The following is a 17,591-nucleotide window of genomic DNA, read 5'->3' on the forward strand; positions in this document are numbered from 1 at the left end:
TAATCTTATTATATCTAAAGACATTGATTAGCTAAGTTGATGCTAAAATTTAAGAGATTATCGCAAGGTTCGAGGCTCAAATCTCTTATTTATCACTATCATTTAGAAAATTTTAATAAAAATATTTATCAAAATTTATTATTATAATTACTGAAATTTTATAAAAATATTATATTTGAAAGTTCTTAAGTAATTTTGAATAAAAATTAAGAATATTTCATGAATTTCAAAATAAAGAATGACAAATTCTTATTTTTATTCAGTAACCTCAATTTTAGGCCTATAATTTCTTTAAAAACCTTATAACATTATAAATCTAGTAAAAAACATTATAACTCAGTTTTAATTATTAAAGTTTTCATTAATATAAATATGTGATTTTGGATGAAAATTATGAAGATCTCCATAAATTTTTAAAATAAACCAAGATAAAAATTCTATTTTGTCTGTCTTAAATTTAGGTATAAATATTTTAAAAATACCCTTAACATAGATAATCATTCGTTATGAATGAATTATAATAAAAAAAACATAATGAGACATTATTCAATTGTAGTGTTTTGCAATGATAGTCTTTTTGGTTCACTACTCAGAAAATAAACTCAAAATATTGTAACTTTGTTCAGAAGCAGTATAATATTAGAGTAGTTTAGCTGAAATTAGATTTTAAATAGGAAACCACATTTTAGAAAGGAAAATATATTTCTTTGGCAACCATAGAAATTAGAGTAAAACCCAAAACTTGAGACTTTTCTTGGATAAATTGTCCTTTTTATTTTTCATAAAATATATTGGTTGATTGCCTCAAAAAAGCCTAAAGACCAGTTTTTTTGTTGTTGTAGAGCACCCTCAATGTTTATCTATTCCTATGGACAGCTTAGTGTTGTCTCACTTTATGATTTTACAAGTCAACTTTTTGTGCTATAAACCATATGTTCAGATGGATTTGGTTTGCTTTAGAGATTGTTGGTTCATATTGGGTTGCATATTTTGGGTTAATGGTTGTCTAATAGATGAATATAATAATATACCTTATTCTTTGAATGGTTTGAGCAGTTGTGAGATGTGGTTGTCCTCCTTTCATTTAAGCTGAAAAGAACACTATCTTTCTCTCTCATTCAAGCCAATGAGACACAAGAACACTGTTGGAGTATAATATTGATGTATGTATGTATGTATGCCCCATCAGAGTTGATTGCGTTACTTCATACCTTTAGTATGATGATCCTTCTGCTGCTATCTGAACCAGGAGAACTTACTGTGGTTGTAATCCAACTTGTCGAATATATATGGCAGCCTCTCTGGCGCCATGGGAGGACTGGTCGCTATCTGAAACGAAAGAAAGGAAAGCCATGGGTTCGGCCTCCTCATGCTGCTAAGAAAGCATCCACAGCACTTTGTGATCTACAGTTTTGCCTCACTGATGTCCTTCCTCTCATAGCATTTACTACCTCAAGCCATGTTATCTATACAGATCTTGTATCCTTGTTGGATGAATTCTCTTTCTTCGAGAAAACATACGCGGCTTTCGAGAAAGCCTTGTTGGAACAGCTTCTGTACTTTCTTATCATTTGATCAAGTTTAACGGATGAGTTCTGAACTGCAGATCACTATGAGAGTGATTTAGTACTGATCCTTATTTATCGATACCAGTCATCGGTGACCATATGATCCCCTCTCGGTCGATACAATGATACTGAAAGATACAGGTCGTATCTTCCGACGTCGATGGATGTGGAATTTGTAGTGATCCGGTCTTGAGTGGCCTTTTCTGGTTTCCAAGATTCGTGCGGTGATCTGATCGGCTTTCTTTTAGCCGTACGTGTGCCACGGGACCATGTCACGTGATTTGTCACGTGGGCAGATAACATCCAACGCCGCCGCCGTCTCTTCCTTTCCCACGTGCTCGTCCTCTCCCCACTCGCTCTAGCGAGTCAGTTGGCCTGCTGCCACAAAAGTCACAAAACCAACCGATCGCGTGTTGCCCCGGCGAGTCGACTCGCTCGCCTTGATGTCATTTCATGAAAACCCGAACTCACTCGATCCCCGCAACCAAAACCCGCTCGATGCCAACGAAGACAACACGTTTACCATTCATCCACCGTCCACGTGTCTCATCGGTCCATCGAGTCCGTCCAAACTTGAACGCACGAGAATTCGTTATGCGGACGCTACAGGTTCTGTGCCCAAGCCATGCTTTGACGGAGGAGAAAAAGAGAAAAGGAAACGAGAAGTTATAACGGTGATCGTTCTCTCTCCTCCTCCTCCGAGCTGTTCTTCTTTCCCTTCTTGGAGATCACAAACCCTACAGAGAGGGGTCGAGAGAGACCGGTGGGGTCGAAGAGCTTCCGAATCAACTCGACTCTTTGCCGCAATCTGTCTTCCCTTCGATCCGACGTCGGAGCTCGATCTCTGCTTCTGCCGCGCCTCCCCCCCCCTCGATCCGCGTACCTCGGCCCTGTTCCCCAACGATCTAGGGTTCGATCACCGGCATGGCTTCCGAGCAGTCGGCTCCCGTCGGATCTTCGCACCCCGCTCAAGTGGTAACGGTTCTTGATCCCTCGCTCGATGTGGGTTTCTTGTCTTTGGTTCGATCGGGTGGAGGGTTGTTTATTGGACCTGAATGTGGTGTGTGGTGATAGGTCGGCAACGCCTTCGTTAATCAGTACTACCACGTCCTTCACCGTTCCCCGCAGCTCGTTTTTCGCTTCTATCAGGAGGCCAGCAAGCTTGGGCGGCCGGACCCTCAGGCTGAAATGAGCTCTGTTACTGGCATGGATGTAAGAAGTCACCCAATTCTTTGTTCTTTTGCCAATTTTAGAGTGTGGTTGATGTTGGAGGGACAAAAAAAAAAAAGAGAGAGAGAACTTTGCTGGTGAGAAGTGGGGATCTGATGTACGGAGTGATTATTTATTGAGTTTTTGCGTCTGATCTAACCTCTTTCAAAATTTACTGATTTGACATCTTTTTACTTGGTGCTTTATTTGATTGATGGTAAGGCAATCAATGAGAAGATACTTTCCGTGGACTATAGTGAATTCAGGGCAGAAATAAAGACGGTGGACGCACAGGAATCTCTTGATGGAGGCATTGTCGTGCTTGTCACTGGTTACCTTACTGGGAAAGATAATGTTAAGAGGAACTTTACTCAATCTTTCTTCCTTGCCACTCAGGATAAGGGCTACTATGTCTTAAATGACATATTTAGATATGTCGACGATGGTAATGACCAATGGGAAAGTGGTGCTTTGACGAGTGGCGACCGTGCACCTCTTGCTCCTGAGCAGGGTATTGACGGGACTTTGGAGCAGCAACAAGGTTCTATTATAATTACTTACTGATGCTAAGACTGTGCTAATGTCCTTAACTTCCCTTTATTTTCATGGGCAGAAGCTCCTCCAAAACAGGATCAACAGGTAACTGAAGCACCAGAAGAAGTGGAACTGAATGAGGAGGAGGTGTTCAATTCTCCAGAGATTGAGGATGCTCCCACTCTTGAGGAGGAAGCCCCCACGATAGAAATGATTGATGAGGTTGCCAAAATTTCTCAAACTGTGGTTGCTGATTCTGGTTCTGCTGCTATCCTGGAAGGGGCACCAAAGAAATCCTATGCTTCTATCGTAAGAGTTTGTCCATAGGAGTTCTGACTTTCTGGTAACTCATTGTTGCTCACTTTACCAAGGTTCGCCGTATCGCGGTGTATTGCTCGGTATGGGCGATACATACCAATTTGATAGTGGACCGGTATGAGCGATATATTAGTACACCTCCATGTATCATGTGTTGGTATGCTCGGTATGGCTCGATATGTACCATACTAGTAGCTGGTTGGTACACCGGTACGGACCAGTAAGGCGAACCATGCACTTTACAAACTTTTGCGATCTGAAATTTTTCCTATTAGTTGCATACATGATTCTATTTCAAATAATGCCTATATTCGTTTATTAATTTAACTTGATAAGTCATAAAAGAAAACATGGTTAATATGGAAGGCAACCAATGAAATTGATGAGACACCTTATCAATGGCATGGTCAGCAGCTCTATCTAGAATTTGTCTATTTCGAAGTTCTTACTAGATGCAATTAAAAATTCAGTGAATTTTACTTGTCACCCGAGCATCTATAATTGAGAGTATTTGTTTTTAGTGCTTCAAGTTTCTCTTCTGATACATTAGAATGCTGAGAAAACTCATGCTGAAAATTTTAGTATATTGATATGACATGGCATCTTTAGTTGACTTTTATATGAAAAGCTTTTTGGACTTTCTTGATGGTTCTATTCATTTATAACTTATTGTTACTAGAATTTCACAATTAAAATTTATATAAGCAGTTAGCGAAATAGATGATTAATGTTATAGGACTTATGCTCTACAATTTGATTTAGATGATTATATCGGAAAAGGAGCTTTGAATATTAAAAGAGATGGCCTCATTCGAAGACTAGTTATAAGGATTTTTCTTGAGCAATTTAAATGATCACATAACAAAATAGTGGGCAGAAGAATGGTACATGAAAGTTATAAATAGAAGTAAAATAATGAATCAGGTTGGATTTTGCGGTTATTATGTCCATCTCATAAGTGTTATTGACTTTAATAAAGAGGTGAACATTTGATTACCAGTGGAAAATTTACATTGAATATTTCTTTTGACTATATTAGTAATTAGAACTATAAGAGCAGAGACATACCTGGCAAAGACTTACTGCTAAATGTTTTAGATTTATGTTTTGAGGAATAGAAGAGGAAAAGAAAAGTAAATAGTTTTTTTTGAACTAAACAATGGAATTTAAAAGCGAACAATGTATTGCACATTAAAGAAATAGGATAGAGAAGGAAGGGTTGTGGACTTGTTCAAAAGAAAATGACACTGTATCCTGTGGACTTTGATAATTTATGAGATTAGAGAGGTGGCAGAAGAGGTTTCAGAGAATCTAGAGGTGATGGTGTTGATTGACTGTCGGGTAAGAGTTCGTGGTCTGATGATGAAATTTAAAAGTTCCGAAAATTGAAGAATTTGAGAAAAAAGATAATGTTCATGATGTATAAATAAGTTAGAATTAAAGCTAAAAATTTGTTAGCATGATTAAATATAAATCTTAAGATAATTAACAAAGCATGGTTAATAGATGGTTGCATAAGGAGTGATGATCAAAAGGCAATGTAAATGATAATGTACTACGAAAAGGATTTATTTATAAACTATGTATTATCATGTTGATAATTTTGTTCTAGGGCTAAAAATAGTGAAAACGGTTAGAAATGTTACGTGTGTCCAAAAAATTAGGCTGGAAAGGCAAAGAACCCATAGAAAATAATAAAAAGGGCAACTGTGTAGGATTTGATGATATCTATATAGAGGTTTGGGAGAGCTTGGCAGATCTAGGTAAGCTTGATTAACCCTTTGACAGAACAATTGAAAACAAAGAAAATGCCAGATGACTGGGGAGATTTATTGTGCCAACCAACAACTATAAAGAATATCTTTGAAATGGCTCCAATATCAGGGATAACTTCACGAGCCAAACCACAAAGCTTTGGGAGAGGGTGATCAAATAAAGACAAAGATACAAAATGGGAATCTCTGAAAATCAGTTCAGTTTTATTCTTGGAAAATCAACCATAGAATCTATTTATAAAATTTGCATATGGTTTTCATTGATTCAAAACAAGTTTATGATAAAGTTCCTATAAATATAATGTGCTTGGTTTTAGGGAGTAAAAGAATTTCAAATAGTTATTCTGAGGTAATCAAAGACAGATATCATATATGATAGGTTAATTTCCAACTATAGGAAATTGGTGCATGGATTGCGTGCAAAGTTTTTATCATTATAGGATTATATGAAAGATTAGTCTTAAATCTGTTAGAATATCTGTTAGAATATGTTTCTTCTAACCAGGACTTCTATACTTCGAGATAAGATCCCAACCTGGAACCGAGGTTCTAAAATTAAGAGATATAATCTATGTTAATGCTGAAAATGAATCACAAACTGGACTCAATTGCCTTTGAGGTTTCCATGTCCTCTTATTTGAAATACATGGCAATCAATTTTTCTTTGTCTCTGCTTTGCTTCCCCACTTGGCCTATCCTCATCGGGCCTATTTGAGGCTCTAGTGCTTTCCAAATATTACGAGCGGAGCTTGATTCTTGATGGTAATGGGTCTGCCTGGTCCTGTCCCACCTTGGCAACCTCCACTCTCCTATATTGGTTAGAAAAAGGCTGTTTTTCATTTTTATTTTTTTATATTCTAGCTATTGGTCAAACCTAGGTCGTTTATGGACTGTCATAGAGACCTTTCTTCAACTTTTAAAGGCTTTAGGACTCATGTAGAAGTCCAATTACTATGTTGAACTCGTTCAGTCTCTTCTGCTCCACTTAAGAGTTCTTGTTTGGGCTTGGATGATAAGCCATCCAGCCTGTATGAGCTCTTTATAAGCCGCTTAGTGAAATGTCCCTCCTTAAGGCTGGCCTTATTAAGCTTTAGTTCCTTAAGTTTAGGGACGTGCCCTAGGTCTTCACTATAAAAAGTTATATTATTTTTACCCAATGGATGAAACTACTTGGCTTGCCACTTGTGTATAATGAACTTTCATGTTTATATGTTGTATACTAATGATATTGTTTTGATTTATAAGAGTCAAGTTGAGATAAAATATACTTTAGTTATGGGGAGAGAATTTAAAAGTTATGGATTTTGACCAAGTAGAACTAAAGATTAAATATATGAAGTATAACTTTAGTGAGTAATACCATAAGAGAAGACTCAAACATATTATTTAAATTGTTGAACGTAAAGTTCCCAATAGCAAAACAATTCATTATCCTAGATTTATTATTCAACAAGAATATAGTTAATACTTAATAGAAGCTATCAGTAGGGCATACCTGGTGCACGGTCGCATGGGGTTTGAAGAGGATCAATATATGTAGTCTTACCTCTAAATATAGAGAGGTTTTCCATTATTCAAACTCTGGTCTCTCCAGTCGCAAAGAAGCAACCTTACCGTTGTATCAAAGCTCACCCTTACAAAAGGTATCAATCACAAACTTACGGAAGGTATCAATCACATAAAGCAGAATCATTATGGTAAAGAGTTGCCTCCTAAGTGTTGTATGATCGTCGTGTGCCTCCTAGATTAAAGGAAAGATTATTATAGTTATAACTTTTATGGGCCTCACATAGTTCATGACTTTGAATGCTTAATAGTTAGAGAAGTTAGTGTTGGGAAATGAGGTTGTCAAGATGGATTTTGGATGTTGATGTTGCCAAAAGAGTAGAACATGCTTATGATTATTTGGTCATGTCGAAAGACGACCTATAATTGCTCCAATCAGGGGAGATAAATAAAATTAAGGTTTGACATACCACATGAAATGGTACGAAGCAAGTGGTATATACCGTTTGCCAATTAACCGATACATGGACCAACTTGTTTCGAGCGGTATGCTAAAAGATAACTTGGTAACCGTCAATATGGGTTATATATCAGCCCATATGGTCAAAACTTGTCTATATCAGCTGATACGGATTTGTACCAATCATAATTGATCGATAGCGACCCAAATATGGTCTAGTTTGGTCCCAGTGGTCAAATTGACTATTGGAGCCTTTTTTGGGTTTTTAAATCCCCTGCCTTCCCCCTCTATTAGTCACTCTCAATCGCTCTCATTCTCACTTTCTTTCTCACATTCTTGTGATTCTTAATCGGTGGGTGCAACTTCCTTCGACGGAGGTCTGTGCAACAAAGATGTTCCTCGATAGATCCCAAAAAATAAATTCAAATTTTCCTTCTTATAACCTAGAATTTTTATTCATTTATGGCTTGGATTCACTTTATTCTTATCTAAATATACAAATAAATTCGGACAGAAAAACTCTAGAAATATTTATTTTTTTAATTATCTGGTCATTTTTTTTTAATTTTTTTCTAAAATTGGTAATTACTATTATACCAACACATGGTACACTGGTACCAATCAATTCGGTATGGCACGACGGTCCTTGAATAACATTCAAATTAATGATAAGGGGCCCTCTATGGTGCTAAACGATGGGGTAGAGGATTTGATAACTCTTAGCTTGAGTCGTTATATGGCCTCAATAGAGCTTAGTGTCAGGAAAAGATTCATCTAAGCAATCCCAAGTTGCTGGGAATTTATGGCTTGTTGCTCCTTGGAGACCATGGTTTGAGTCACTCAAACAACCTCTCTATATTTACTGTTACACAGTTGTTTTAATTCTAGAACGGTGCAAGTTCTACTAAATGCATATCTATCTTTTGGTTGGAAAAATTAGTATCTTCTGCAAAACATTGTAAAACTGCATCACTTGACACCATATTATAGCCCTAAATTTCTGTTGACACTGAGCATATTGCTGAATAGGTTAAAGTCATGAAAGAGAATGCTCCACCATCAGTTCCTGCACCTGTTCCTTCTAGATCTGCAGTTGTCGACATCGATCAACAGGCATCACCAGTTCCAACACCAGCTCCTGCACCTAATAATACTTCTGCTGGTTCTACTGCTGGTGAAAGCAACAGTACACAAGAGTCAGAAGGTTGCAGAAAGTCTATGGAAAAAAGTTATTTTGTGGCTTTCTTTTACATCTGTATTTTCTTTCTGATGGTTAACCGTTATCTTCTCAGTTGATGGTTATTCAATCTACATAAAAAATCTTCCTTTGAATGCCACTCCTGCACAACTTGAGGAAGAATTCAAGAAGTTCGGACCTATCAAGCCTGGTGGCATACAAGTTAGAAGTCATAAGGTTTTTTCAATTTGTATATCTGCACTTCTTTGTCTATTGGCTTCTGAAAGTTTATTTCTTAAACTTGCTTACAAAAGGTTAACCATACCATAATGCAGCAGCAAGGGTTTTGCTTTGGCTTTGTGGAATTTGAAGTGGCTAGTGCTGTCCAATGTGCAATAGAGGTATTTGTACATATTATTGGTCCTATCTTCTTATATTCTCGAAAAATATATCAATGTGCTGAATAGAATATTATCTTTTAATTAATTAAAAATGAAGAATTTTTTTAAGAGAAATAATCTTGTGAATGTAATTACTGAAGTTAGCATGGCCATGGTTGAAGAAATTGAATGTAGTGGCTGCTAACATAGTTCAAATCTTTGGCATCATCTAGAACTGACTTCAAGAAAATTTTATTTTAAGTTGATGGATTAGGCCTATCTGAACTTCTGAAAGATAATGTAACCTCATGTTTGAGAAGTCCATATCTAGCTCTTCTTATGGTTGAATCGAATAAAAAAAGAATCTTGTTAAAGGCAGGTTCATGATAAAGGATCACAACATCTTTCAAATGCAGGATAATACAACCTACTAGGTTGATGAAAAATAAAGGACAATTAGTATTTGCTCAAGTGTAGTGCACCACTTAAACATATATAATTTACTTATATGTTGATAGGAATTCCAACTTTTGCCATACTGGTTCTGACACAGGACAAACACATGGAGGGGGTTTGAAAGTAGATTAAAACTTTAATTGGATTAGGAATCGAGAAAAAGGCTACTTAAAAATATGCAGAGGGTTTCATATACTTGATAGAATCAACCCATTGACAAATTCCATCAAAATTATTTAATTTAGGTCTTGAAATTGTCTGTAATCAGTCAGGACCAGTATTTCATGTTGGACTGGCTAGTCCTTTATCTAGACCAGCAGAATAAACTCATTGACAAATTCACAATCATATTGGCCTGGATTGGTCAATCTTGACCAAAATCAGTTGGATCAGCAGATCTTGCCTGTTTCATACCCCTATGGTACACTAGGGATTCAGGCAAAGAAAACAAAGCAGAAAAATCGATAAGCAGCTTTTGTGGAGAAAGGATATCACTTAAGTTGATTGTTTGTGCCTTGAGACCATCATTTTTGGGAGATCTCCATTGGATTTTCTACATTCTAGAGCGACTTCAAATCGAAGATTAGTCTAGAATTTCTTTTTGTTTCACCAGTTTTGGAAGAAAATAAAATTTTCTGTTTTCTTGTACATGTTCATTGTCTCGAATCTTTTGATTTTTAATATGTTTGTTCATAAATTAATCCTCTCATAACTTAAGCCTTTTTAGTTACATGCTTTCAAGACTTTGCCACAACACTGTACTTGAGAATTATAAATATTGTATTAGGCATGTTTGACTCCAACAGGACTCTGAATAAGAATGAAGTCAACTGAATATATTTTGATAATGATTTATCTAGTTGTCCAGCATAATTAGAAAGATGTTTTGATCCTCTGGGACTTGCTAATTTTAAGAATTATATGGCTACTCAGAGGAGATGGATCTGATCTGCTGCTGTAAAATTCCTTTCATATTTGACCCTTCCAGCTGGTGAGAAATCCTCTCATATTAGAAGTAACACCTCTAACAAACATTCTTTAGGTATAGGAGGAAAGGCCACCCAAAATATCAACTAAAAAATTCAACTACTATTATACTGGCCACCCAAAACATCAACAGTGCTGAACATAAACCTTTATACTGGCCAACCAGGTCCAGATCTTGTCAGGGCTGGTTTAGGCTCAAATTGCGATCATGTTCAAGTCCAACCTGCTCCACAAAACCAACAAAAACTCAACTATCTCTATTTAACTTTCTAAATCACATATAGGAATTTAACACTATAGTTGCCCAAAAACTTCTGAAGAAAATAAGACTAAAAACCATGACTAAACCAGACTTGAATTAATCAAATCCCTTCAAATTTAGCTGAGTCACATCAATAGACCATTTTTCTTCTTTTGACTGATCTGAAGGTATGTATGATGCAATCAATGGACTAAGCAGGCCCAAATATAGAAAAGATGGGGAGAGGCAACAAAGAAAACAGGTGTAGTGCAGCTGTCAAGTGACCTATAGCCATCAATACCATTGTACACAAAAAGGAAGAGGCAACATCATGGCTAGGGTAACTGCAAAAAATGACAAAACAATGAAAAAATCGGAAGGCAAGAGAAAATCTGTTTAAGTATAAAAGAAAAGGAATAAAGTTAAGCATAGAGGTACCTGAATAATGGAAAAAATGAGGAGCGATGAACAAGATGAACTGTCAACAAGGAAAGGAGAAGAAAACAAAGACAAAATAACAGAGAGAACTGGAAAATATTTAAGGGGTGAAGAACAACATTAGCTACTCTAGCATGAGTAGAAGAAGAGATGAATATCATGCTCTCTCAACGAATGATCCCCATTTACAATAAATCTAATCTGCACTACTTGAAGGTAGATAACATTATGCCTATGAGGCACATCTTTCATGTGCCTGGCTTATGGTACATGATACTCATTGAAGCATTGGATTCTTGACTAAAGGCACAATAGTTGAGCCAAGATGCCATGTGCCTCAGTGCTTCTTTTGCAAGGTGTTCAGAAACCTATTTTTGTCAGTCTATATTTGTGCTCAATGGATACGGTTAGCTGAAAATATTCGCTATGCACTACATAATGCGATGTATATTTGTATCTCAATCTTAGCTAAGAACATATACATTATTATGCGCAGAATTATTGAAATCTATACATGGGAATAAGGTCAAAAAAGCCACCCATACCAATTGGTACAAGCCCAATACCTATTAGTACGACAACCAGTTGGGATGCAGATTGGATGATTTTGTCCCATTCAGTTTGATATGGAATGTACCGCCCCAAAAGCTCATCATACCATACTTCTGGGGCAGTAAGCAGATTGGTATTGATTCATACCGAGGGTAACCTCATCATTCAGTAATGACATCAGTCATTATTTTTTAATTTCTGGTAGTTGTCGATTTTTTTCTCTTTCTTTTCTTTGCTTCTTTCCCTTATTTTTTTTCTTTTCTCTCTCTCTCTCTCTCTCTCTCTCTCTCTCTCTCTCTCTACTCCCTCCCCTCATTTGCCTCCTTCCTGCCTAGATTTCCTACCTTATTGTCTGAGTTACGACCTCATGCTCCTACTAGTTTGCATCCTCCTCCATATATCCCTCACCTCTTCCTCTTTTTCTCTCCCTTTTTCCTCCTCCATAGATCCCTCACCTCCTCCCCTTTTTCTCTCCCTTTTTCCTCTTTGATCTAAGCATACTAATCTATACCAAGTGTAGTTTTGTCAATCTGTGTCACTACCGTATCGGTCTGGTCAACAACTGGTAGTGGCACTGGACTGAGAATTTATTGGTTAAATAATCATAAACATCAATAATGCCTTGAAGATTGAGGGAATGCCATTAGCAACACTGACCCATATAATTATTACCTGTACTGTCAGCCTATCAGGATAACTGCTTATAATAATGTGTCATCTGAGGAAGATGCAATGTTATAACTGTTAGGATCGAGTCAGCACTAAGAGGAGGGGGGGTGGGGGGGGTGGGGGTGAATTTGTAGCGGAAAAAAATCGTTGGTTTGAAAACTTTCGTTCAATTAAAATCGATTTCGACGAAAACCGTTTCGAAGAGATATTAACTTTGAAATCCTATTCGTAAGTGTAGTGGAAGTAAAGCAAGTAAAACAGTTTGCAATAAGAGAAAATAGCAAGAACAGAAATGCAAACCGTTTTATAATGGTTCGGTCGTTGTGACCTACATCCACTCCGCCGATTCCCCTTCCGTCGAGACCATCGGCATTCACTAATGATCTTCTTTCAATGGGCGAAGATCAACTGCCCTTTTACATCCCTCTTCTTCTTTTCACAGGTTTAGGAGTCAACCTTTTACAAGCACTCACTCCTCCCTAAATAGAATTCTAAACTTCGAATTAGAGGAGGGATTTTCTTAAGTGATTTCTACAGTGTTTTCTCACTTTTAAGCTCTCTGTGCTTGTATATATTAACCAGGGATGAGAGGGGTATTTATAGGCCTCAAGTGGATTCAAACTTGGAGCCTAAAAAGATCTTATCCCGGGTTTCCCGAGTCCTGGCTACCACCGCCTGCAACACTGACATTGGGCAGTACCACCGCCCAGTCTGGCAGTACCACCGCCTGACACAGTCTCGGAGACTGTGCCACGACAGTTCCACCTGTTGGGTCACTGTTTGGGCCTTTCACTTAGCCCAACACAGTCCATACATGGGCTCGACCCCTAATTAGGTCGGTCCAATTCCAATCCCAATTATGTGCTAACTACAAATTCTAAGGAATACACTAAGCAAATCCAGTCCGGATAGTCTTGGTTTCTTCCGACGAACTTCCGGCGATCTCTTGGCAATGTTCCAGCGGACTCCCGGTAAGCTCTTGGACTTCACGACGATCTTCTTGGTGAGTTCTGACGAGCTTCTTCGGCAAGCTCTTGGACTTCTTGGTCAATTCGGATAGAACTTCCGACGAATGTTCGGACTTCCGATGAACTCTCGAACTCCCAACGAAATCTCGTTCTTGACTCCAGGACTTCATTTTGCTTTATGCCTTGATCACTATCGTAGTTAATCCTGCATAATTAAAACCTACTTCGATTTAGACAATTATTACTAAGTGAATCAAATATTGTCCGGCATGTCATTGGTTCATCGATGCTTCATCTGATTCTTCGACATATCATTCTCTCTTACAGCCTATTGCCCAATCGGCTAGTTGACCTCCGCAACTTCGATTTTCTTGGTGCAATTTTCGCTCTTCTTGGCCCGATGCCAGAACCCATGGCCCAAAGCCTTCTATCGATACGTCGACCTATCATCCGGCTCGCCGTCCAATCTTCTGACATGTTCTACTCCGCCCAACTTGATTCTTCCTGCTTTAATTGTCTCTCCCTGATCGAAGCATCCTGCATCACTCAAAACGTAGATCAAATCATAAACAATATCAATTGGTTTCATCATCAAAATCTGAGATTCAACAATAACGTCTAATAAAGGTTGTTGTACATTGTCAAAAACACCACACATGATAGTAATACATAATCTTTTTTTTTTCACTGGATGCCACGATAGTATTTCTATATATTCAATGAGATTTAGTTTCCATATAGCATATCTTTTGAGGACCTACCATTTTAACAGCGGTTATAAGATTGTGAATCTCAATTGACTAATGAAAATCAAGGCTACTGCTTGATTATAAGTAGCATTTATCTGCAAAATCACTAATAAAATTCATCTTACTATATGAATGGTTGTGAAACAGTCAGAAAAGGGTCTGGTTCATTGCCCAAGAAAACAAGTGTTCATGGTTTGTTAGTCATTACTGTGTATTGGTTCAAGCCATAAGTCTGCCTTCTATTATGAAGCACACTCATTTTGCCTTCTTTTTAATTGTTCTGAATTAATGAACTTTCACAATTTTTTTGGCTTAAATGCTGCCATCTTGTTGCTTTTAGGTAGGCACAATATAGCCAAATAATCATACTATCTCATATTGTACCAAGGATACTTGTGGCATTCAGCACATATTGAAACACATTGAACCACATATATCTTCTTCCGATCCATGACAATCATGCTAAAACATGAACAATCCAACTTTTAGCCTACATTCGATAAGTAGTTTGCAAACTAGTATGGCATGCCTTGTATTGCTAGAAAGGAACTGGAATGTCCTCATGCCATGAGACGATATCCTTGTGTCATAGGGCTAGGGCCTAACTCCATTTTGCTGTGTCATAAGCAGTACTTTTCCAATTACCTTTCAGGTCTTAGTCATTCTAGCCAATTGATTCACGAACTTTGCCTGTGTCCTCCTTGATCATATCAGATATGCTAGTTCTTTACAAGTTTTAAGAATGTCTTTTTTAAGATCTATTAGTCTTCAGAAGGTATACTTTGTCAATGTTCAATTGTTCCATCAAAATCTGCTCATGTTGGATTTGTCTAATGTTAGATCAACTAACTTCGATATATTATTGTTACTTTCAGTATCATCTTTCTCATGCAACAGATAAATATGTCCAAGCTTACTTTTCAGCAGTAGCTTTCATCTTCCACTACAGCTTAAATTATGGCCACCGTTTTTATTTGACACTCAATTGTTATTGTATGCACATGACTAAAAGTTTGTTCTTGGTGTTTACAAACTTCAGTTTGTTATAAAAATAAGATATGCTGTTGGATTGAATAAAAGCAATCAAATTTAGGTTATCTACTACAGATAAAAGGATATATATCATAAGTCAGGAATTTTCAAATCCAAAGAATACATACATATATATATATATATATATATATATATATATATATATATATATATATATATACATTAATATACATACATATACATATATATATGCTCTGAGGAGAGTTTTAAATTTGCTTTGGCTTGAATGTTGATCTGATGTTTGACAGGTTTTATTTCTTTACACTTATTTGAAACTTATGTTGGTAGTTTATTTCACATTTCAGGCTTCTCCCATAATGATTGGAGGCCGCCAAGCTTTTGTGGAGGAAAAACGGCCTAACAGCTCAAGAGGCAAGTTAAACGGGAGCTGTTATGTTATGTTTATTTAAGATTAAGTGGAAGTGTGATGACTATTGTTTTTGAAATATGCATTTACACATGCTGCAAACTTTAGTGTTTGAAACTGCTTCCAGAAATTACCAAGTAGTATGTCAATGCTTGTATATGTTTATAGCATTATGCATCTCTAGTCATGCATTGTTCATAGCTAAGCTTTTTGTATATTCTTTTGAACCCTGGACACTTCTCTAGGAATTCTTTCTAGTGTGTTGTAGTGAAATTGTTCATTTGCTTTTGTGCAGTTAGCAGCAGAGGTAGGTTTTTACCTGGCAGAGGAGGTGGATACAGAAATGATGGAATGAGAGGTCGTGGAAATTATGGTGGCGGGAGGGGTTATGGCAGGGCAGACTGTGGTTACAGGTCTGATTTTGGTCACAGAGGTGGTGTCAGGGGTGGATATTCCAACCGTGGAGGTGATGTTGGATATCAAAGAGTTGACCCTGCATCTGGTGGTGGTCGTGGAAACCGAAGCGGGTCAAATGTCAGCAATTGGTCTTCCAGAAATGTTGCTCAAGTTCCTGCTCCATCTTAACACCTCAAAATAAAGAAAACTAGCGTAGCAGTTGTAGGGTATCTGTTCTCAACGTTTATAATTCATGGTGAGGTTGATCATTCGAACACACCTCTCCTCCCTATTGCTTTCTGGTCTCAAGTCTCCTGATAGCTGTTCCAGAGGGATCATATGATTTCATGTTTCACTTTTCCTTTTTCTTTTTAGCCAAGCCTCACAAGAGACCTGCTATGACCATGTATCTACTGATGTAGGATGTTGATATCGTCAAGGACACCTGCAAACATCTTTCTTTTCTTCCTTGCCTGCCTGCTGGATTGTAGTTATTGTTTTGGTATTCTTATGCTCATTCCATGTTTCTCTTTTAGACGTGTCATTAAAAAAAAAAGTAAAGAAAAGAAAAGAAAACTTGAGATACAACACAGGGTAAATCATCCTTCAAAGTTTTGAGTGCTGATGACACTCTATGAAGTTTGATCTTTGGCTTATACCCTGTTATGGAGTCTTATGTTTGGTCAGGTGGGCGGGTGGATAATGAGCAGTGGTTGGGGTTGAGATCCATAGACTCATTTCTTGTTTTGTTAATCAACTATTGAATGTCTTCTTTATTCTCATTGATTATTTCTCAAGTTACCCTCTTATCCCTTATCTTGTCCATTCCACGGTTTAATTTTCGTCATCCTTTGTTGTGACCATTAACTTCTTTTCCGAGATTTTAGCGTACGTCAAAAAAGAATGTTAGTTTGTTTTAATTTTTCTTTTTATTCATCCAAAAGAATGTTGGTGATTGCATTTCTTTAAATTGTAGCAATACGTAGGTAACTTACTGTTTGACAATCTCAAGAATGTAAAGTTAAAGAGAAGGGAAAAAAAAAAATTAAAACAAGAAAGTAGAATTAGAATTATCGGGGCACCTCAACACACAAACAGAAAACACTTTATGGTGTAAGAGATGTAAAAAATGAACTAAAACAAAACAAAAAAAAAATCAAATGGTAAATTTTATGTGGGAAAATTGATTGTGGCACATGCACAATTCATATACGGATTATGACATGTGGATTGTTATTCTATCATCGTTTTGTTAGGTTGTTATGATAGTTCCACGAGTTATTCCTCGAGAGTGACACCCTAATCATCATCATAACAAGTTAGAAGGGTGATGAGTTATCATTTATCCATCCATAAGAATTTGGGTACTCGTTGTGTAGGGAGGGAACTCCTGTGGACACTAAAAGAGAGCAGTGCTGAGAGTAAAGAGAACACTCGAGAGGACGTCTTCTTCTTCGATCGACCATAGGATAAATGTGCTTATATCCTACTTTGGGAATCCAGTTTAGGCTTCTTTATGATGTACTTACTAGTTTAGCCACACAGTTGTTGCCACGCGGACACACTTTCGCCACGCGACGCGTGGCCTGCCTTTACGCTGTTCCCGCTGCCACCATCACGTGTACCGTCGCGCGCGCAAATCGGACGGCCGCCAGGGCCCCTTCAGCCACCTGGCTCACCGATCCCACGCGTGTCACCATCTCCCCATCACAGAATCTCCAACTCCCGCGTCGCTTCCCTCGCAATTCTACTCGCCACGTGTAACCGTGGGATTTAAACGACCCCCAT

General features: G+C 37.5%; 1 protein-coding gene across 4 annotated transcripts; it reads left to right on the plus strand.

Annotated features, from left to right (window-relative positions):
- Positions 1-2,107: 2,107 nt before the first annotated feature.
- On the plus strand, positions 2,108-16,271 carry LOC135618517 (nuclear transport factor 2-like). 4 transcript variants are annotated; one of them, XM_065119425.1, is made up of 9 exons: positions 2,108-2,543; positions 2,643-2,780; positions 3,000-3,288; positions 3,391-3,620; positions 8,400-8,574; positions 8,663-8,784; positions 8,883-8,948; positions 15,346-15,416; positions 15,707-16,271. In XM_065119425.1, the coding sequence occupies exons 1-9, from the start codon at positions 2,493-2,495 to the stop codon at positions 15,990-15,992; spliced, it is 1,428 nt and encodes a 475-aa protein (XP_064975497.1). In that variant the 5' UTR covers positions 2,108-2,492; the 3' UTR covers positions 15,993-16,271. The 4 variants fall into 4 exon arrangements, with proteins under 4 accessions (XP_064975497.1, XP_064975496.1, XP_064975494.1 ...); XM_065119424.1 differs by lacking the exon at positions 15,707-16,271 and having other exon boundaries at positions 2,116-2,543; positions 3,000-3,318; positions 3,391-3,533; positions 15,346-15,465; XM_065119422.1 differs by lacking the exon at positions 15,707-16,271 and having other exon boundaries at positions 2,120-2,543; positions 3,000-3,318; positions 15,346-15,465.
- Positions 16,272-17,591: the final 1,320 nt, after the last annotated feature.

The sequence above is a fragment of the Musa acuminata genome, chromosome BXJ2-8 (assembly GCF_036884655.1).
Source record: "Musa acuminata AAA Group cultivar baxijiao chromosome BXJ2-8, Cavendish_Baxijiao_AAA, whole genome shotgun sequence".
NCBI classification, from domain to species: Eukaryota; Viridiplantae; Streptophyta; class Magnoliopsida; order Zingiberales; family Musaceae; genus Musa; species Musa acuminata.